The 20,000-nt window shown below is 37.6% G+C and overlaps 3 protein-coding genes across 8 annotated transcripts in view; all 3 read right to left on the reverse strand.

Moving 5' to 3' along the window:
• Nucleotides 1-31: 31 nt before the first annotated feature.
• Nucleotides 32-2,105, reverse strand: LOC135214411 (uncharacterized PE-PGRS family protein PE_PGRS54-like). 3 transcript variants are annotated; one of them, XM_064248681.1, is made up of 3 exons: nt 1,959-2,105; nt 1,092-1,539; nt 32-1,037 (listed from the first exon to the last, which is right to left on the reverse strand). In XM_064248681.1, exons 2-3 carry the CDS (start codon nt 1,537-1,539, stop codon nt 217-219), a joined length of 1,269 nt encoding a protein of 422 aa, XP_064104751.1. In that variant the 5' UTR covers nt 1,959-2,105; the 3' UTR covers nt 32-216. The 3 variants fall into 3 exon arrangements, with proteins under 3 accessions (XP_064104751.1, XP_064104752.1, XP_064104750.1); XM_064248682.1 differs by having other exon boundaries at nt 32-872; nt 948-1,539; XM_064248680.1 differs by having other exon boundaries at nt 32-1,539; nt 1,959-2,104.
• Nucleotides 2,106-6,585: 4,480 nt separating this feature from the next.
• LOC135214412 (uncharacterized) lies at nt 6,586-8,150 on the reverse strand. Its single transcript, XM_064248683.1, has 2 exons — nt 7,742-8,150; nt 6,586-7,404 (listed from the first exon to the last, which is right to left on the reverse strand). The coding sequence occupies exons 1-2, from the start codon at nt 8,133-8,135 to the stop codon at nt 6,767-6,769; spliced, it is 1,032 nt and encodes a 343-aa protein (XP_064104753.1). The 5' UTR covers nt 8,136-8,150; the 3' UTR covers nt 6,586-6,766.
• Nucleotides 8,151-12,293: 4,143 nt separating this feature from the next.
• Nucleotides 12,294-20,000, reverse strand: part of LOC135214413 (uncharacterized PE-PGRS family protein PE_PGRS46-like) — an 8,631-nt gene continuing 924 nt past the window's right edge. Inside the window, exons 2-4 of one of the 4 annotated variants that reach the window (XM_064248687.1) lie at nt 19,879-20,000; nt 19,717-19,806; nt 12,294-13,217 (exon numbers count right to left, since the gene is read on the reverse strand). The exon at nt 19,879-20,000 is cut by the window's right edge and continues 326 nt beyond it. In XM_064248687.1, coding sequence (XP_064104757.1) covers nt 12,475-13,217; nt 19,717-19,806; nt 19,879-20,000 — 955 coding nt within the window. In that variant the 3' untranslated portion in view covers nt 12,294-12,474. The other 3 variants (XM_064248688.1, XM_064248686.1, XM_064248685.1) reach the window with 3 other exon arrangements.

Here is a 20,000-nt window from a genome sequence, read left to right on the forward strand (position 1 = left end):
ATAAAAAGTTTCGTTTGAGTAAAACCAAATATTTACATAAAATTGTTTTATTAAAAACACAAATAACGTCATAAAATTATGTGCAAGAAAGCATCTAATTATAACATTGATGCAAATGTTTTAACAGGTATATAATCGGATAAATATTATTAAGATGTAACCTTTGCATAAGAAAAGCTGAAGAAAGTTTAGGTCATAGAAATGTAAGGGAATCATTTAGCCTTTGTACCCAGTTCTGTTGCAGCAGTAGTAGTTCTTCTTGGCTGAGCTGCGGCACCAGTTGGCACAGCCTCCGAATCCTTTTTCAGGCTTTGAGGTCTGGAAGGGGAATCCTGGAATGATGTGTGGGTAGTGGGCTGGGTCGTAATCGGCTGCGCTTGCTCCACCAGTAACTCCAACAGAACTTGCTCCTACAGTGGCTCCAACAGAACTTGCTCCACCAGTGGCTCCAACTCCAACAGAACTTGCACCACCAGTTACTCCAACAGAACTTGTTCCACCAGTGGCTCCAACTCCAACTGAACTTGCTCCACCAGCTCCTCCTGTGCTCACAAGCACGTCTCCACTCGCAGAGTGAAGGTGACCTGCTCCTCCTCCAACACCAGCTCCTACGCTAGTACCAACAGCTGCATCTGTTCCTCCAACAAGATCTAAACCATCTAGGTGACCACTGCTGCCAGTTCCTCCAACAGTGCTGGAGCTGCCTGAATATCCTGCTCCCCCAACAGAACCACCTCCAACTTTATCAACTCCTCCAACAACACCTGTGGCTACAGCGTGACCTGCACCTCCAATAACACCTGTAGCTCCAGCCACACCTGTGCTCACACCATGGCTAGCTCCACTAGCTACACCTGTGCTTCCTACTACACCTGTGCTTACATCATGACTAGAACCTCCAGCAACTCCACTAGCCACACCTCCAGCAACACCAGTGCTTACTACACCAGTAGCTCCAACAACACCTGTACTGACATCATGACTGCCTCCACTAACCACACCAGTTCCTCCTACATGGCTAGACCCTCCAGTAACACCTGTGCCTGCATCATAACCAACTCCACCAACCACACCTGTAGCTCCAGTCACACCTGTACTGGCACCATGACTAGCTCCACTAACTACACCTGTACTTCCTACTACACCTGTGCTTACATCATGACTAGAACCTCCAGCAACACCTATGCTAGCATCATGACCAACTCCACTACCCACACCTCCAGCAACACCTGTGGTTACGACACCTGTAGCTCCAACCACACCAGTTCCTCCGACAGCACCTGTACTAGCATCATGCACAGACCCTCCAATAGTAGCTGCTCCTCCAATAGGACCAGCTCCCCCAGGTGTCCCTGCTACTCCAGGGCCAGCTGCTCCATCAAGAGCAGATCCTCCAACTGCACCTGAGCCTCCAGTTTTGTCCTCTTTCCTGACGGGACCTCCGCCTTTGACTCCTGGGTTTCTGTTGCGTCCATAGGGAGAGGCTGTGGCCAGGGATCCCAAGATCAGACACAGCAGTGCAATCGCCTTTCCAGTCATCTGGATAAGATTAAGGTTAGTTAGCAGATTTGATCAGATTTTTTTTATCATCGTAATAAAAGATTACTAGTTTATTGTGTTATATGAAAATACTGCATATTTACTTATTTTTCTTTCATTTTTAATAGTTGCTTTTATCCTCTTGTATGAATAGATTATTTGAAAATCAGAAAATGTCGACAAAAAAAGTTAAATTTTATTAAATGAATCAAAAGTAATGTTAAAAAAAAAATAAATAAACCTAGTCGCTGCTACAACCAATTATGAAATAAACCGTTCAAGACAGAACCAGCTGGGGGACACTTACTGCAAACAACAACCCCAACAAGGAGAATAATTTAACGCAAATTACATTTATCTCAAACTGAAAATGCTAACTAGATGAAAAGTTCTAGAAGAGAATGCTCTCAAGACCTTACCTTTTACTCTGGTGTTCAATCAGTGAATGAATGAAGAAGTAGACAGTTGTCCTTATATACACGAACCTCGTTTCCCTTGACAAAAAAACCTCATTCATCTTCCTGACGTCACTGACTCGTCAGCGCCTCCGTCGGTGCATTCAATGTTTCCTGGGAAAGCGAGTTACGACACTGTCAAAAGCGTTCAGGTCCTCGTCTCTTGAGGCAATCATATAAATCTCTCTCTCTCTCTCTCTCTCTCTCTCTCTCGTCTCTCTGCTCATTCCCGGGAAGAGGTTGAGCAAGTCTTTGGCGAATCTCTATATGACCTTTGGACATCTTCATGAGAACTGCACAGCTATTTTTAACTGCGCTTTTGTCCTCTCCTTTCATTTTCCTATTTCATGTTTTGTTTGAGCCTACTTTTCGATATGTTTCATGACATGAACTTTTTCCATGGAATCTCTCTCTCTCTCTCTCTCGTACTGTATATGAGCCGTACTGAATATATATATATTATATATATATATATATATATATATATATATATATATATATATATATATATATATATATATATATATATATATATATATATATATATATATATATATATATATATATGAATAATTTGATCACGAAGTATATAAAACGTGATGCTATGTATAAATAAAGGTTTATGCCACGAAGGAAAAAATGAAAAGTTAGATAGCCAAGCACTTTCGGTCTAGTGCGACCCTTTACGCAGGCCCAACTGATCTTATAGAGGAAAAAGTAGGCTTAATATCCAAACTGACATTACAAGATTAGCAATAGGTTCGATTTCAATCTACAAAAACAAGGAAACGCCTGAGGGCTGGATAAGCGATATTTAGGCAGCCACACCTTGGAGGAGCACACACTTGGTAAACAGATGATTTATCTAGAAAACAATACATTTTGAAAAAACAAGGAGGCATATACAACTTATTACCATGAAATTTACAAAAATGTTCCCAATAAAAATTAGTGAAAAGACGAAAAAAAAGGATATAAATATATCGAGCAAGAGAGAGAGAGAGAGAGAGAGAGAGAGAGAGAAGGGGAAGGGGAGGAGGAGAAAAAAAAAGGGGAGACAGAGAGAGAAAAAAAGGGGGAAAGAGAGAGAGGAAGAAAGGAAGAGGGAGAGGAAAAGGAGGATAGAGAGAGAGAGAGAGAGACGAGAGAGAGAGAGGAGAGGATGAGAGAGGAGAGAAATAATAACTATATATATACATGTGGGACTAATTAATTAGTAGTTCATTTATTTTGAGGTCCTTCATAAACATCTTACAAATATATGTTTCCAAATGGTACAATCCCAGACTAAGATTTAGGTTGTTTTTATTAGTGATTTGTATAATTGCTGATTCCAGTAAATATCTTGAAACATAGTCATTAGATCTAGCAATTACAGACTTATTGCCCCAATTAATACAATGAGATTTTTCACTCAGATGGATAAAGAGTGCATTTGAAGTCTGGGCTGTTCTAACTGAATACATATGCTGCTTAATACGTACACATAAATTTTTACTTGACTGTCCAACGTAAAAAGATGGGCAATCCTTATAAGGAATTTTGTAAATGATGTTGTTATTTGTTACGGGACTATTCTTAATTAACATATCTTTAATGGTATTGTTATAAGAGAACACTACATTAACATTAAACGATTTAAATATTGATTTTATGGTTTTAAATCCACGAAAGTAAGGCAAGCTAAGTACATTTTTAGGCATTTCTTTTTCATTACTAGCAACACTATAAAACTTTTTGTGAACTTTTTGATAACATAAATCAATTATATGAGGTGGGTAGCACCTATCTTTTTTATGAATTCTATTTCTTGGTCAAGATATTGTGGACTCGTGATATGCAGAGCACGAAGGAACATGGAAGAAAAAATTGAAATTTTAATATTAAGATGGTGGCCAGAGTGAAAATGTACGTATGTTAAATTATTTCTGGATGACTCACCTGTTTACCAAGTGTGTGCTCGTCCAAGGTGTGGCTGCCTAAAAATCGCTTATACTGCCCACAGGCGTTTCCTCGTTTCTGTAGAGCGAAATCGACCTTATTGCTAATCTTGTAATGTCAGTTTGGATATTAAGCCTACTTTGACTATGTATTTCCTCCTTAAGATCAGTTGTGCCTGAGTAAAGGGTCGCACTAGACTGAAAGTGCTTGGCTATCTAGCTTTTCATTTTTTCCTTCGTGGCAAAAACCTTTATATATATATATATATATATATATATATATATATATTTATATCTCTTAAAAGTAGTGAATTGTTAATCTCAGCTTTTTCCGGTAGAGACAGGGCGCTTAGTGATAAGCGCTTGGCTCCTCAAAGGATGCTGCAATGAAAAACAGCCAGAATTGGTGACCATGCGATCTGAGGTTGACGACATTTCAGAGATCACATGATTGGGTCATGCGGCCGCCGATTGCTATGGCACTCTGAAAGGCGTGTCTGTGTGTGTGTGTTCATAGCGTGTGGTGTATGAGCCCTAATGATAAGGGATGCAAAGAAGAGGGAACACTCTTAGATTACTTTTGTTGTGGTACAGAACACACTTGGAGGAGGTTCAAGGACACCCATCGCAAGGTAGAGTAACACAAGACTTTGGAAACGTTGCCCTTTGAAAAGAGAAAGAGAAGTGTAGTGTGTACACATTCATTTTAATTAACTTTTACGTGTTGGAGTGATGTAATAAATATGTCTCTTTATTTCAGATGGGTTCATGGCACCATATAAGAGAATGGGTTCTCTAAAGACTTTAATGACCATTTTAATGGCGTAGTTCATCAGACAGTGAATTTTAGGGGGAGTGTGTACTTAAATCTAGTTCAGGAGAGGAGAATGACAGTTTACTGTTTTTTTGGGGGTCAGACTGTATTCTTTTAACTCCATTTTTATAATCATTTTGTTCCATTTAATGTTCAACTAATTTGGGAAATAAAAAGTATATTTTTGTATCTACGAGGATTCATTAGCCCAGTTTGGATTTTAGTTTATACCAGAATGATGTGTCGTGAAGAGAGGTAAGGGAGTTGCCTGTTTGTTTAATTTGTTTAAACGAGTGTCATTTGGTCTTAAAAGCTCGCTTATATATATATATATATATATATATATATATATATATATATATATATATATATTATATAATATATTGTTACATCAATAATACCCCGTGATCAATCCAATGGGGAGAGTTGAGATTTGGGCTCGTTTCCCGAATAAAAATTCATACCCTTGTCGACTTGAGCACTGTACTATTATGTACCTAATAGGTGGTTGACTCGGATAAGTCGCAGGTATAGAATGACACGGGCTTGCAACCACATCCTGCAAAGAGAAAATTAACAATGATTCTTAAAACTCGATTAGAGCAGCTTTTTAATATAGGTTTAATATTTTACGTGTGATTTCCGTAACCTGCCCATACCCGCCCAACTCCTCCCCACGCCCACACATACGGTCTAGGCCCATCTCGGTGAAGCACCTTCAATAAACCCCAGTATAAGTCATCGTGACAAATTATGTCGCCACGATTTGTCATTTGGTTACCTATCTATCTAGGTATACATACACACACATTCATACACACACACACATGTGTATATATATATATATATATATATATATATATATATATATATATGCATACATACATAAATTTATATTCTTGATGCTAGTATTACGTAAAGTATAAACGCAGATATTAATAAAAAACGTGGAGTTGTATACCAACATGTTTATTTGGCATACAAATAAACATCCAGAAAAACAATCATAATAAATATGAAATGTGTACTAATACCCATTCATCAAATAGGCGCTTATGTAACGACTTATCAGTATAAACCCATTCAAATCTTGGAATAATAATAAAATCTTACTAAGAGCAGCAATATAATTCCATCATTCAATGGACTCTTACTCCATTTTCGAATCCGGGGAGAGTAATTCTGGTGGGACTCAAAACATTCCACTTAAATTTCTTAAAATTCTATTTCAGTGATAATTTGGGCTACGACAATTTTTTTATTCATATCTAGGGTCACAACCTTTTATTATTGATATCTTGGGTTGTAAAAGACTATTTTAATGATATCTATAATTATAATCCCAATTCTAGTGATATCTTGGGTTATAGGAAAGCTTTGAGTGATATCTGTAGTTACAACCCCCTTTTTAGCTATAACCCACATTTTAGTGATATCTTGGGTTCTAAGAGATTTTCAAGTGATATCTGGTGTTATAATGATTTATTTTAGTCATATCTTGGGTTGTAAGTAATTTTTTTTACTAATATCTGGTGTAATAATGATTTATTTTAGTGATATCTTGGGTTATAAGAAATTTTCGAGTGAATCTGGTTACCAAAATTTCTTTGTGGCATTCAATATTATTTTGTTTAAGTGGTATCTTTGATGGTAAAAATTTCTAGATTGATATCTGTGGTTATGCCAATGTTTGTCAGAATATCTTTGGTTATAATGATTGTTTAAATATTATATTACATGTTATCATCTATTCTTTGATTGATGACTGGGTTATAAAAAAATTGTAGTGGAATCAGAGTTTATTCAATTTTTATATTTCTCAAGTAAAACAAAATGCTATCGTCGAATTGTTTTATTTTATACAAACACGGTAGTTAATACCAGATATGTAAGGAATGAAGAACAACATTTATACAAAAGTAATAACATTTATATTATAAATTATATAATTTTTGGCTGCAACCTTTGTAGGCCAAGAGCTAAATAAAACTTAAGTGATAGAAATGTAAGGGAATTATTTAGCCTTTGTACCCAGTTCTGTTGCAGCAGTAGTAGTTCTTCTTGGCTGAGCTGCGGCACCAGTTGGCACAGCCTCCGAATCCTTTTTCAGGCTTTGAGGTCTGGAAGGGGAATCCTGGAATGATGTGTGGGTAGTGGGCTGGGTCGTAATCGGCTGGGCTTGCTCCACCAGTAACTCCAACAGAACTTGCTCCAACAGTGGCTCCAACAGAACTTGCAGCACCAGTGGCTCCAACTCCAACAGAACTTGCACCACCAGTTACTCCAACAGAACTTGCTCCACCAGTGGCTCCAACTCCAACTGAACTTGCTCCACCAGCTCCTCCTGTGCTCACAAGCACGTCTCCACTCGCAGAGTGAAGGTGACCTGCTCCTCCTCCAACACCAGCTCCTACGCTAGTACCAACAGCTGCATCTGTTCCTCCAACAAGATCTAAACCATCTAGGTGACCACTGCTGCCAGTTCCTCCAACAGTGCTGGAGCTGCCTGAATATCCTGCTCCCCCAACAGAACCACCTCCAACTTTATCAACTCCTCCAACAACACCTGTGGCTACAGCGTGACCTGCACCTCCAACATCACTTGTAGCTCCAGCAACACCTGTACTCACACCATGGCCAGCTCCACTAGCTACACCTGTGCTTAACATCATGACTAGAACCTCCAGCAACACTATGCTAGCATCATGACCAACTCACTAGCCACACCTAAAGCAACACCAGTGCTTACTACTACACCAGGTATGCTCCAACAACACCTGTAGCTCCAATAACACCTGTATTGACATCATGACTGCCTCCACTAACCACGCCAGTTCCTCCTACATGGCTAGACCCTCCACTAACACCTGTGCTTGCATCATAACCAGCTCCACCAACCACACCAGTACCCCCAACTACACCTGTAGCTCCAGTCACACCTGTACTGGCACCATGACTAGCTCCACTAACTACACCTGTACTTCCTACTACACCTGTGCTTACATCATGACTAGAACCTCCAGCAACACCTATGCTAGCATCATGACCAACTCCACTACCCACACCTCCAGCAACACCTGTGGTTACGACACCTGTAGCTCCAACCACACCAGTTCCTCCGACAGCACCAGTGCTAGCATCATGACCAGACCCTCCAATGGTAGCTCCTCCTCCAATAGGACCAACTCCCCCAGTTGTCCCTGCTACTCCAGGGCCAGCTGCTCCATCAAAAGCAGATCCTCCAACTACACCTGAGCCTCCAGTTTTGTCCTCTTTCCTGACGGACCTCCGCCTTTGACTCCTGGGTTTCTGTTGCGTCCCTATAGGGAAGGCTGTGGCCAGGGATCCCAAGATCAGACACAGCAGTGCAATCGCCTTTCCAGTCATCTGGATAAGATTAAGATTAGTTAGCAGATTTGATACTTAAAAATTATAAACAGTCATTTTGAATATAGTGTATTTCAAGATATAAAGAATGCAAAAATATCGCAATGAAAGATTTCTAGTTTATTGTGTTATTTGAAGATACTGCATACTAACTTATTATTCTTTCATTTTCAATAGTTGCTTTTATCCTGTCGTATGAAGTGATTATTTGAAAATCAGAGAATTTCGACAAAAAAAGTCAAATATAATAAAATGAATCAAAACTAATGTAGAAAAAAATATACCTAGTGGCTGCTACAAGATAGAAACAGCTGGGGGACTCTTACTGAAAACAGCAACCCCATCAAGGAATTAGGCTAAGAAGAATAATGTAACGTAAATTACATTTATCTCAAACTAAAAATGCTGACTAGATGAAAAGTTATAGAAGAGAATGCTCTCAAGACCTTACCTTTTACTCTGGTGTTCAAAAGTGAATGAATGAAGATGTAGACAGTTGTCCTTATATACACGAACCTCGTTTCCCTTGACAAAAAAACCTCATTCATCTTCCTGACGTCACTGACTCGTCAGCGCCTCCGTCGTTGCATTCAATGTTTCCTGGGAAAGCGAGTTACGACACTGTCTAAAGCGTTCTGTTCCTCGTCTTTTGAGGCAATCGTACTATAAACTTCGTACTTGCTCGTAAATGGTTTTGATAATATGGCTTTTGCCTTTTTTTTTTTTACACAAAAGTTGCAGTTGCTTTTAGAGAAAGATAAGAGATAAATCTCTCTCTCTCTCTCTCTCTCTCTCTCTCTCTCTCTCTCTCTGTTCATTCCCGGGAAGAGGTTGAGCAAGTCTTTGGCGAATCTCTCTATGACCTTTGGACATCTTCATGAGAACTGCACAGCTATTTTTAACTGTGCTTTTGTGCTCTCCTTTACATTTTCCTATTTCATGTTTTGTTTTGTTTTCGATATGTTTCATGACATGACTCATTCCATGGAATCTCTCTCTCTCTCTCTCTCTCTCTCTCTCTCTCTCTCTCTCGTACTGCATATGATCCTGTACTGAATATCTATATATAATATATAGTATATATATATATATATATATATATATATATCTATATCTATATATATATATATATATCTATATATATATATAAAATATAATATATAATATTAGATATAGATATCTATATATATAATATATCATATATATATATATTAATCTATATATATATATACATACATATATATATTAAAGATATAGATATAATCTTATATATATATATATATGATATATATATATATATATATATATATATAGACATAGAAAATATATACTATATATATATATATATATAGTATATAATATAAATAATAATAATCATATATTATATATCTATATATATATCGCCCTATATATATATAGATATAGATATATATATATATATATAATATATATATTTTATAGATTGTTCTATTATAATATATTATATATTATTAATTTGTTCAAGAATTTTAAATCAGAACCGAGGAAAGTAAAGTCTTTTACCAGTTTCATGCATCTTTGTCTATATGAAGTTGCCCCTTTGAACTGTAAGCATCCATTCTCTCGAAAAAGCTATCTCTTTTCCCATTGGCTGTCAGAATTACCCCCAAAAGAGACGAGGATTTAAAGGATCAGAGGCCAAGTATTTTTTTTAAATTTCCATAGCGCACAGAAACATCTAGGAGAAGACTACGTTCATGCCCCCAGGACGGCCAGGTAATGTGAGAGTAATTCCAGTTCAGCCAGGGAATTGTTTTACCTTTGTCTGTATTTCATTTCCTTTTTTCCAAGGCGACTTGTATAGTTTCTCATCCACCCACACCCCACCCCCCCACCACTGCATCTGGGTTCCATTCTGTGATTACTTCCCTTGTGATACTAGTGAATATCCCCTTAGTAAATTCAAGTAACGAAATAGTTCTCTTTGTGTAAATTCCCAGTCATTTCATTTCCCCATGAGTGGCCTGTAAACTTCTGATTGAAAGAAAGTAGTGTGTAACGTTCGCCCTCGTGTACCCCCTGCCTTATGCCAGTGTCCTATCTCTTTGCAGACAAACACCGTGCCTGATTGTGGTAGAAATTGGAAACCCTTCGAGCAAGCTTGCATTTTCAATCCGTTTGCGCAAAATTTCTGAACGCTGTGTCTTGATTGCCATAGCCACGTGTTTCCAGTGGATCAACCAATCGACCCCCTTAATAGTCTCCTGGACCTCTGTAAATTAATGTAAATACAGTGCATTTAAAACTAAAGTCCAGCTTTTATGTAAATTCCTCCTTCCTCAGTAATATCGGCCTTATGCCTAAGTAGTTTTTTTTTCTTTTGTTCTGATCTCTTGTCCTCCATTCAAGGCCTAATTTTTCAGTGTTAACTATATTTTTCTAGGAGTGAAGGAGGAAATCAGAATAATATATATATATATATATATATATATATATATATATATATATATATATATATATAGTTATTGTCACATCAATAATAACCCATGATCTATCCAATGGGAAGAGATGAGATTTGGGCTCGTTTCCTGAATAAAAATTCATACCCTTGTCGACTTGAGCAGTGTACTATTATAAGTGCCTAAAAGGTGGTTGACTCACATAAGTCGCAGGTATAGAATGACACAGGCTCGCAACTGCATCCCTCAAAGAGAATATAAGGGCTAAAGAAAAATCTTGAGGAAATATTCTAAAAGAATGCCATTAGGTAAATTTAACAATGATTTTTAAAACTGGATTAGAGGAGGTTTTTAATATAGGCTTATTATTTTACGAGTGATTTCCGTAACCTGCCCATACCCGCCCAACTCCTCCCCATGCCCACACATACGGTCTATGCCCATCTTGGTGAAGCAGCTTCAATTAACCCCAGTTAAAGTCGTCGTGACAAATTATGTTCCCCTGATTTGTTATTTGGTTACCTATCTATCTAGGTATACATAAACACATTCATACATACATATATATATGCTTAAATACATAGATACATAAATTTATGTTCTTGATAGCAGTATGATGTATAGTATAAACGCATATATTAATGAAAAACGTGGAGTTTTATACCAACATTTTTATTTGGCATACAAATAAACATCCAGAAAAACAATCATAATAAATATGAAATGTGTACTAATACCCATTCATCAAATAGGCTGCTTTAACACCTGCTCGACGAGCGCTTATGTAACGACTTATCAGCATAAACCCATTCAAATCTTGGAATAATAATAAAATATTACTAAGAGCAGTAATATAATTCCATCATTCAATGGACTCTTACTCCATTTTCGAATCCGGGGAGAGTAATTCTGGTGGGACTCAAAACATTCCACTTAAATTTCTATTTTCAGTGATAATTTGGGATATGACAATTTATTTTAGTAATATCTAGGGTCACAAGCTTTTTTTATTGATATCTTGGGTTGTAAAAGACTATTTTAATGATATCTATAATTATAATCCCAATTTTAGTGATATCTTCGGTTATAGGAAAGCTTTGAGTGATATCTGTAATTATAACCCTCATTTTAGTGATATCTTGGGTTGTATGAAATTTTTGAGTGATATCTGTAGTTACAACCCCCTTTTTAGTGATATTTTGGGTTGTAAGAAACCTATGCGTGATATCTGCAGTTTTAACCCCCATTGTTTGATATCTTGCTTTATAAGAATTTCTTCAGATTAATATATGTAGCTATAACCCACATTTTAGTGATATCTTGGGTTGTAAGAGATTTCCAAGTGATATCTGGTGTTATAATGATTTATTTTAGTCATATCTTGGGTTGTAAGTAATTTTTTTTACTAATATCTGGTGTTATAATTATTTATTTTAGTGATATCTTGGGTTATAGGAAATTTTCGAGTGAATCTGGTTACCAAAATTTCTTTGTGGCATTCAATATTATTTTGTTAAAGTGGTATCTTTGATGGTAAAAATTTCTAGATTGATATCTGTGGTTATGACAATGTTTGTCAGAATATCTTTGGTTATAATGATTGTTTAAACATTATATTACATGTTATCATCTATTCTTTGATTGATGACTGGGTTATAACAAAATTGTATTGGAATCAGAGTTTCTTCCTTTTTTATATTTCTCAAGTAAAACAAAATGCTATCGTCGAATTGTTTTATTTTATACAAACACGGTAGTTAATACCAGATATGTAAGGAATGAAGAACAACATTTATACAAAAGTAATAACATTTATATTATAAATTATATACTTTTTGGCTGCAACCTTTGTAGGCCAAGATCCAAATAAAACTTAAGTGATAGAAATGTAAGGGAATTATTTAGCCTTTGTACCCAGTTCTGTTGCAGCAGTAGTAGTTCTTCTTGGCTGAGTTGCGGCACCAGTTGGCACAGCCTCCGAATCCTTTTTCAGGCTTTGAGGTCTGGAAGGGGAATCCTGGAATGATGTGTGGGTAGTGGGCTGGGTCGTAATCGGCTGCGCTTGCTCCATCAGTAACTACAACAGAGCTTGCTCCACCAGTTACTCCAACAGAACTTGCTCCACCAGTTACTCCAACGGAACTTGCTCCACTAGTGGCTCCAACTCCAACAGAACTTGCTACACCAGTGGCTCCAATTCCAACTGAACTTGCTCCACCTGCTCCTCCCGTGCTCTCAAGCACGTCTCCACTCGCTGAGTGAATGTGACCTGCTCCTCCTCCAACACCAGCTCCTACGGTGGTACCAACAGCTGCATCTGTTCCTCCAACAAGATCTAAACCATCTAGGTGACCACTGCTGCCAGTTCCTCCAACAGTGCTGGAGCTGCCTGAATATCCTGCTCCCCCGACAGCAGCACCTCCAACTTTATCAACTCCTCCAACAACACCTGTGGCTACAGCGTGACCTGCACCTCCAACATCACCTGTAGCTCCAGCCACACCTGTGCTCACAACATGGCTAGCTCCACTAGCTACACCTGTGCTTCCTACTACACCTGTGTTTACGTCATGACTAGAACCTCCAGCAACACCTGTGCTTACTACACCTGTAGCTCCAACAACACCTGTAGCTCCAACAACACCTGTAGCTCCAATAACACCTGTACTGACATCATGACTAGAACCTCCAGCAACACCTATGCTAGCATCATGACCAACTCCGCTGCCCACACCTCCAGCAACACCTGTGGTTACGACACCTGTAGCTCCAACCACACCAGTTCCTCCGACAGCACCAGTGCTAGCATCATGACCAGACCCTCCAATGGTAGCTGCTCCTCCAATAGGACCAACTCCCCCAGTTGTCCCTGCTACTCCAGGGCCAGCTGCTCCATCAAGAGCAGATCCTCCAACTGCACCTGAGCCTCCAGTTTTGTCCTCTTTCCTGACGGGACCTCCGCCTTTGACTCCTGGGTTTCTGTTGCGTCCATAGGGAGAGGCTGTGGCCAGGGATCCCAAGATCAGACACAGCAGTGCAATCGCCTTTCCAGTCATCTGGATAAGATTAAGATTAGTTAGCAGATTTGATCAGATTTTTTTATCATCGTAATAAAAGATTACTAGTTTATTGTGTTATATGAAAATACTGCATATTTACTTATTTTTCTTTCATTTTTAATAGTTGCTTTTATCCTCTCGTATGAAGAGATTATTTGAAAATCAGAAAATTTCGACAAAAAAAGTTAAATTTTATTAAATGAATCAAAAGTAATGTTCTAAACCTAGTCGCTGCTACAACCAATTACGAAATAAACCGTTCAAGATAGAAATAGCTGGGGGACGCTTACTGCAAACAACAACCCCAACAAGGAATTAGGCTAAGTAAAATAATTTAACGTAAATTACATTTATCTCAAACTGAAAATGCTGACAGGATGGAAAGTTATAGAAGAGAATGCTCTTAATACCTTACCTTTTACTCTCTGGTGTTCAATCAGTGAATGAATGAAGATGTAGACAGCTGTCCTTATATACACGAACCTCGTTTCCCTTGACAAAAAAACCTCATTTATCTTCCTGACGTCACTGACTCGTCAGCGCCTCCGTCGGTTGCATTCAATGTTTCCTGGTGGGAAAGCGAGTTACGACACTGTCAAAAGCGTTCAGGTCCTCGTCCTCTTGAGGGCAATCATATAAATCTCTCTCTCCTCATCTCTCTTCGTCTCTCCTCTCCTTCTTCTCTCTCTCTTCTCTTCCTCTCTCTCTCTCTGCTCATTCCCGGGAAGAGGTTGAGCAAGTCTTTGGCGAATCTCTATATGACTTTTGGACATCTTCATGAGAACTGCACAGCTATTTTTAACTGCGCTTTTGTCCTCTCCTTTCATTTTCCTATTTCATGTTTTGTTTGAGCCTACTTTTCGATATGTTTCGTGACATGAACTTCTTCCATGGAATCTCTCTCTCTCTCTCTCTCTCTCGTACTGTATATGATCCCGTACTGAATATATATATATATATATATATATATATATATATATATATATAGATATATATATATATATGTATATATATATGTATATATATATAATATATATATATATATATATATATATATATATATATATATATATATGTGAATAATTTGATCACGAAACCGTGATGCTATGTATAAATAAACGGTTTATGCCACGAAGGAAAAAAATGAAAAGTTAGATAAGCCAAGGCACTTTCGGTCTAGTGTGACCCTTTACGCAGGCATAACTGATCTTACAGAGGAAGAACATAGTCAAAGTAGGCTTAATATCCAAACTGACATTACAAGATTAGCAATAAGGTCGATTTCACTCTACAGAAACAAGGAAACGCCTGAGGGCAGGATAAGCGATTTTTAGGCAGCCACACCTTGGAGGAGCACACACTTGGTAAACAGATGATTCATCTAGAAAACAATACATTTTGAAAAAACAAGGAAGCATATACAACTTATTACCATGAAATTTACAAAAATGTTCCCAATAAAACTTAGTGAAAAGACGAAAAAAAAAAGGATATAAATATATCGAGCAGAGAGAGAGAGAGAGAGAGTAGAGAGAGAGGAGAGAGAAGAGAGAGTAGAGAGAGAGAGGAGAGAGAGAGAGAGAGAGAGAGAGAGAGTGAGAGAAAAGGGGGGAGAGAGAGAGAGTAGAGAAAGGGGAGGGAGAAGAGAAAGAGAGAGCGAGAGAAAAGAGAGAGAGAGAGAGAGAGAGAGAGAGAGAGAGAGAGAGAGAGAGAGAGAGAAATAATAACTAGATATACATATACATGTGGGACTAATTAATTAGTAGTTCATTTATTTTGAGGTCCTTCATAAACATCTTACAATATATGTGTCCAAATGGTACTACAAAGACTAAGATTTAGGTTGTTTTTATTAGTGATTTGTATAATTGCTGATTCCAGTAAATTTCTTGAAACATAGTCATTAGATCTAGCAATTACAGAGGTATTGCCCCAATTAATACTATGAGATTTTTCACTCAGATGGATAAAGAGTGCATTTGAAGTCTGGGCTGTACTAACTGAATACATATGCTGCTTAATACGTGCACATAAATTTTTACTTGACTGTCCAACGTAAAAAGATGTGCAATCCTTATAAGGAATTTTGTAACTGATGTTATTTGTTACGGGACTTTCTTCTTAATTACATATCCTTTAAATGGTATTGTTATAATAGAACACTTACATTAACCCATTAAACGATTTAAATATTGATTTTATGGTTTTAAATCCACGAAAGTAAGGCAAGCTAAGTACATTTTTAGGCATTTCTTTTTCATTACTGGCAACACTATAAAACTTTTTGTGAACTTTTTGATAACATAAATCAATTATATGAGGTGGGTAGCAAAGATAGTTTCCTATCTTTTTTACGTATTCTATTTCTTGGTCAAGATATTGTGGACTCGTGATACGCAGAGCACGAAGGAACATAGAAGAAAAAATTGAAATTTTAATATTAAGATGGTGGCCAGAATGAAAATGTACGTATGTTATATTATTTCTGGATGACTCACCTGTTTACCAAGTGTGTGCTCGTCCAAGGTGTGGCTACCTAAAAATCGCTTATTCTGCCCACAGGCGTTTCCTCGTTTCTGTAGAGTGAAATTGACCTTATTGCTAATCTTGTAATGCCAGTTTGGATATTAAGCCTACTTTGACTATGTATTTCCTCTGTAAGATCAGTTGTGCCTGAGTAAAGGGTCGCACTAGACTGAAAGTGCTTGCCTATCTCGCTTTTCATTTTTTTCCTTTTGGCAAAAAACTTTATATATATATATATAATATATATATATATATATATATATATATATATATATATCTTAAAAGTAGTGAATGTTAATCTCAGCTTTTTCCGGTTAGAGGACAGGGGTCACTTAGTGATAAGCGCTTGGCTCCTCAAAGAATGTTGAAATGAAAAACAGCCAGAATTGGTGACCATGCGATCTGAGGTTGACGACATTTCAGAGATCACATGATTGGGGTCATGCAGCCGCCGATTGCTATGGCCACTCCGAAAGGAACGTGTCTGTGTGTGTGTTCATAGCGTGAGGTGTATGAGCCCTAATGATAAGGGATGCAAAGAAGAGGGGACACTCTTAGATTACTTTTGTTGTGGTACAGAACACACTTGGAGAATGTTCAAGGACACCCATAGCAAGGTAGAGTAACACAAGACTTTGGAAAAGTTGCCCTTTGAAAAGAGAAAGAGAAGTGTAGTGTGTACAAATTCGTTTTAATTAACTTTTACGTGTTGGAGTGATGTAATAAATATGTCTCTTTATTTCAGATGGGTTCATGGCACCTATAAAGAGAATGGGTTTCTCTGAAGACTTTAATGACCATTTTAATGGCGTAGTTCATCAGGACAGTGAATTTTATTTTGGGGAGTGTTTACTTAAATCTAGTTCAGGAGAGGAGAATGACAGTTATGGTTTTTTTGGGGGGTCAGACTTTATTCTTTTAACTCCATTTTTATATTCATTTTGTTCCATTTAATGTTCAACTAATTTGGGAAATAAAGTGTGTTTTTTGTATCTACAAAGATTTATGAGCCAGTTTGGATTTTAGCTTATACCAGAATGATGTGCCCTGAAGAGAGGTAAGGGAGTTGCCTGTTTGTTTAATTTGTTTAAACGAGTGTCATTTGGTCTTAAAAGCTCGTTTATATATATATATATATATATATATATATATATATATATATATATATATATTGTTACATCAATAATAATCCAGTGATCAATCCAATGAGGAGAGTTTGAGATTTGGGCTCGTTTCCCGAATAAAAATTCATACCCTTGTCGACTTGAGCACTGTACTATTATGTACCTAATAGGTGGTTGACTCGGATAAGTCGCAGGTATAGAATGACACGGGCTTGCAACCACATCCTGCAAAGAGAAAATAACAATGATTCTTAAAACTCGATTAGAGCAGCTTTTTAATATAGGTTTAATACGTGTGATTTTCCATAACCTGCCCATACCCGCCCAACTCCTCCCCACGCCCATACATACGGTCTAGGCCATCTCGGTGAAGCACCTCAAATAAACCCCAGTATAAGTCATCGTGACAAATTATGTCGCCACATTGTCATTTGGTTACCTATCTATCTAGGTATAACATACACACACATTCATACACACACACATGTGTATATATATATATATATATATATATATATATGCATACATACATACATTACATAAATTTATATTCTTGATGCTAGTATTACGTAAAGTATAAACGCAGATATAATAAAAAACGTGGAGTTGTATACCAACATGTTATTTGGCATACAAATAAACATCCAGAAAAACAATCATAATAAATATGAAATGTGTACTAATACCCATTCATCAAATAGGCGCTTATGTAACGACTTATCAGTATAAACCCATTCAAATCTTGGAATAATAATAAAATCTTACTAAGAGCAGCAATATAATTCCATCATTCAATGGACTCTTACTCCATTTTCGAATCCGGGGAGAGTAATTCTGGTGGGACTCAAAACATTCCACTTAAATTTCTTAAAATTCTATTTCAGTGATAATTTTGTTTTGGCTACGACAATTTTTTTTATTATATCTAGGGCACACAAACCTTTTTTTATTGATACTTGGGTTTGTTAAATAAAAGACTATTTTAATGATATCTATAATTATAATCCCAATTTTAGTGATATCTTGGGTTATTAGAAAGCTTTGAGTGATATCTGTAGTTACAACCCCCTTTTTAGCTATAACCCACATTTTAGTGATATCTTGGGTTGTAAGAGATTTTCAAGTGATATCTGGTGTTATAATGATTTATTTTAGTAATATCTTGGGTTGTAAGTAACTTTTTTTACTAATATCTGGTGTAATAATGATTTATTTTAGTGATATCTTGGGTTATAAGAAATCGAGTGAATCTGGTTACCAAAATTTTCTTTGTGGCATTCAATATTATTTTGTTTAAGTGGTATCTTTGATGGTAAAAATTTCTAGATTGATATCTGTGGTTATGCCAATGTTTGTCAGAATATCTTTGGTTATAATGATTGTTTAAATATTATATTACATGTTATCATCTATTCTTTGATTGATGACTGGTTATAAAAAATTGTAGTGGAATCAGAGTTTATTCATTTTTATATTTCTCAAGTAAAACAAACTGCTATCGTCGAATTGTTTTATTTTATACAAACACGGTAGTTAATACCAGATATGTAAGGAAGGAAGAACAAGATTTATACAAAAGTAATAACATTTATATTATAAATTATATAATTTTTGGCTGCAACCTTTGTAGGCCAAGAGCTAAATAAAACTTAAGTGATAGAAATGTAAGGGAATTATTTAGCCTTTGTACCCAGTTCTATTGCAGCAGTAGTAGTTCTTCTTGGCTGAGCTGCGGCACCAGTTGGCACAGCCTCCGAATCCTTTTTCAGGCTTTGAGGTCTGGAAGGGGAATCCTGGAATGATGTGTGGGTAGTGGGCTGGGTCGTAATCGGCTGCGCTTGCTCCACCAGTAACTCCAACAGAACTTGCTCCACCAGTGGCTCCAACAGAACTTGCAGCACCAGTGGCTCCAACTCCAACAGAACTTGCACCACCAGTTACTCCAACAGAACTTGCTCCACCAGTGGCTCCAACTCCAACTGAACTTGCTCCACCAGCTCCTCCTGTGCTCACAAGCACGTCTCCACTCGCAGAGTGAAGGTGACCTGCTCCTCCTCCAACACCAGCTCCTACGCTAGTACCAACAGCTGCATCTGTTCCTCCAACAAGATCTAAACCATCTAGGTGACCACTGCTGCCAGTTCCTCCTCCAACAGTGTGGAGCTGCCTGAATATCCTGCTCCCCCAACAGAACCACCTCCAACTTTATCAACTCCTCCAACAACACCTGTGGCTACAGCGTGACCTGCACCTCCAACATCACTTGTAGCTCCAGCAACACCTGTACTCACACCATGGCCAGCTCCACTAGCTACACCTGTGCTTACATCATGACTAGAACCTCCAGCAACACCTATGCTAGCATCATGACCAACTCCACTAGCCACACCTAAAGCAACACCAGTGCTTACTACACCAGTAGCTCCAACAACACCTGTAGCTCCAATAACACCTGTATTGACATCATGACTGCCTCCACTAACCACGCCAGTTCCTCCTACATGGCTAGACCCTCCACTAACACCTGTGCTTGCATCATAACCAGCTCCACCAACCACACCAGTACCCCCAACTACACCTGTAGCTCCAGTCACACCTGTACTGGCACCATGACTAGCTCCACTAACTACACCTGTACTTACTACTACACCTGTGCTTACATCATGACTAGAACCTCCAGCAACACCTATGCTAGCATCATGACCAACTCCACTGCCC

The sequence above is a fragment of the Macrobrachium nipponense genome, chromosome 45, assembly GCF_015104395.2.
Source record: "Macrobrachium nipponense isolate FS-2020 chromosome 45, ASM1510439v2, whole genome shotgun sequence".
NCBI classification, from domain to species: Eukaryota; Metazoa; Arthropoda; class Malacostraca; order Decapoda; family Palaemonidae; genus Macrobrachium; species Macrobrachium nipponense.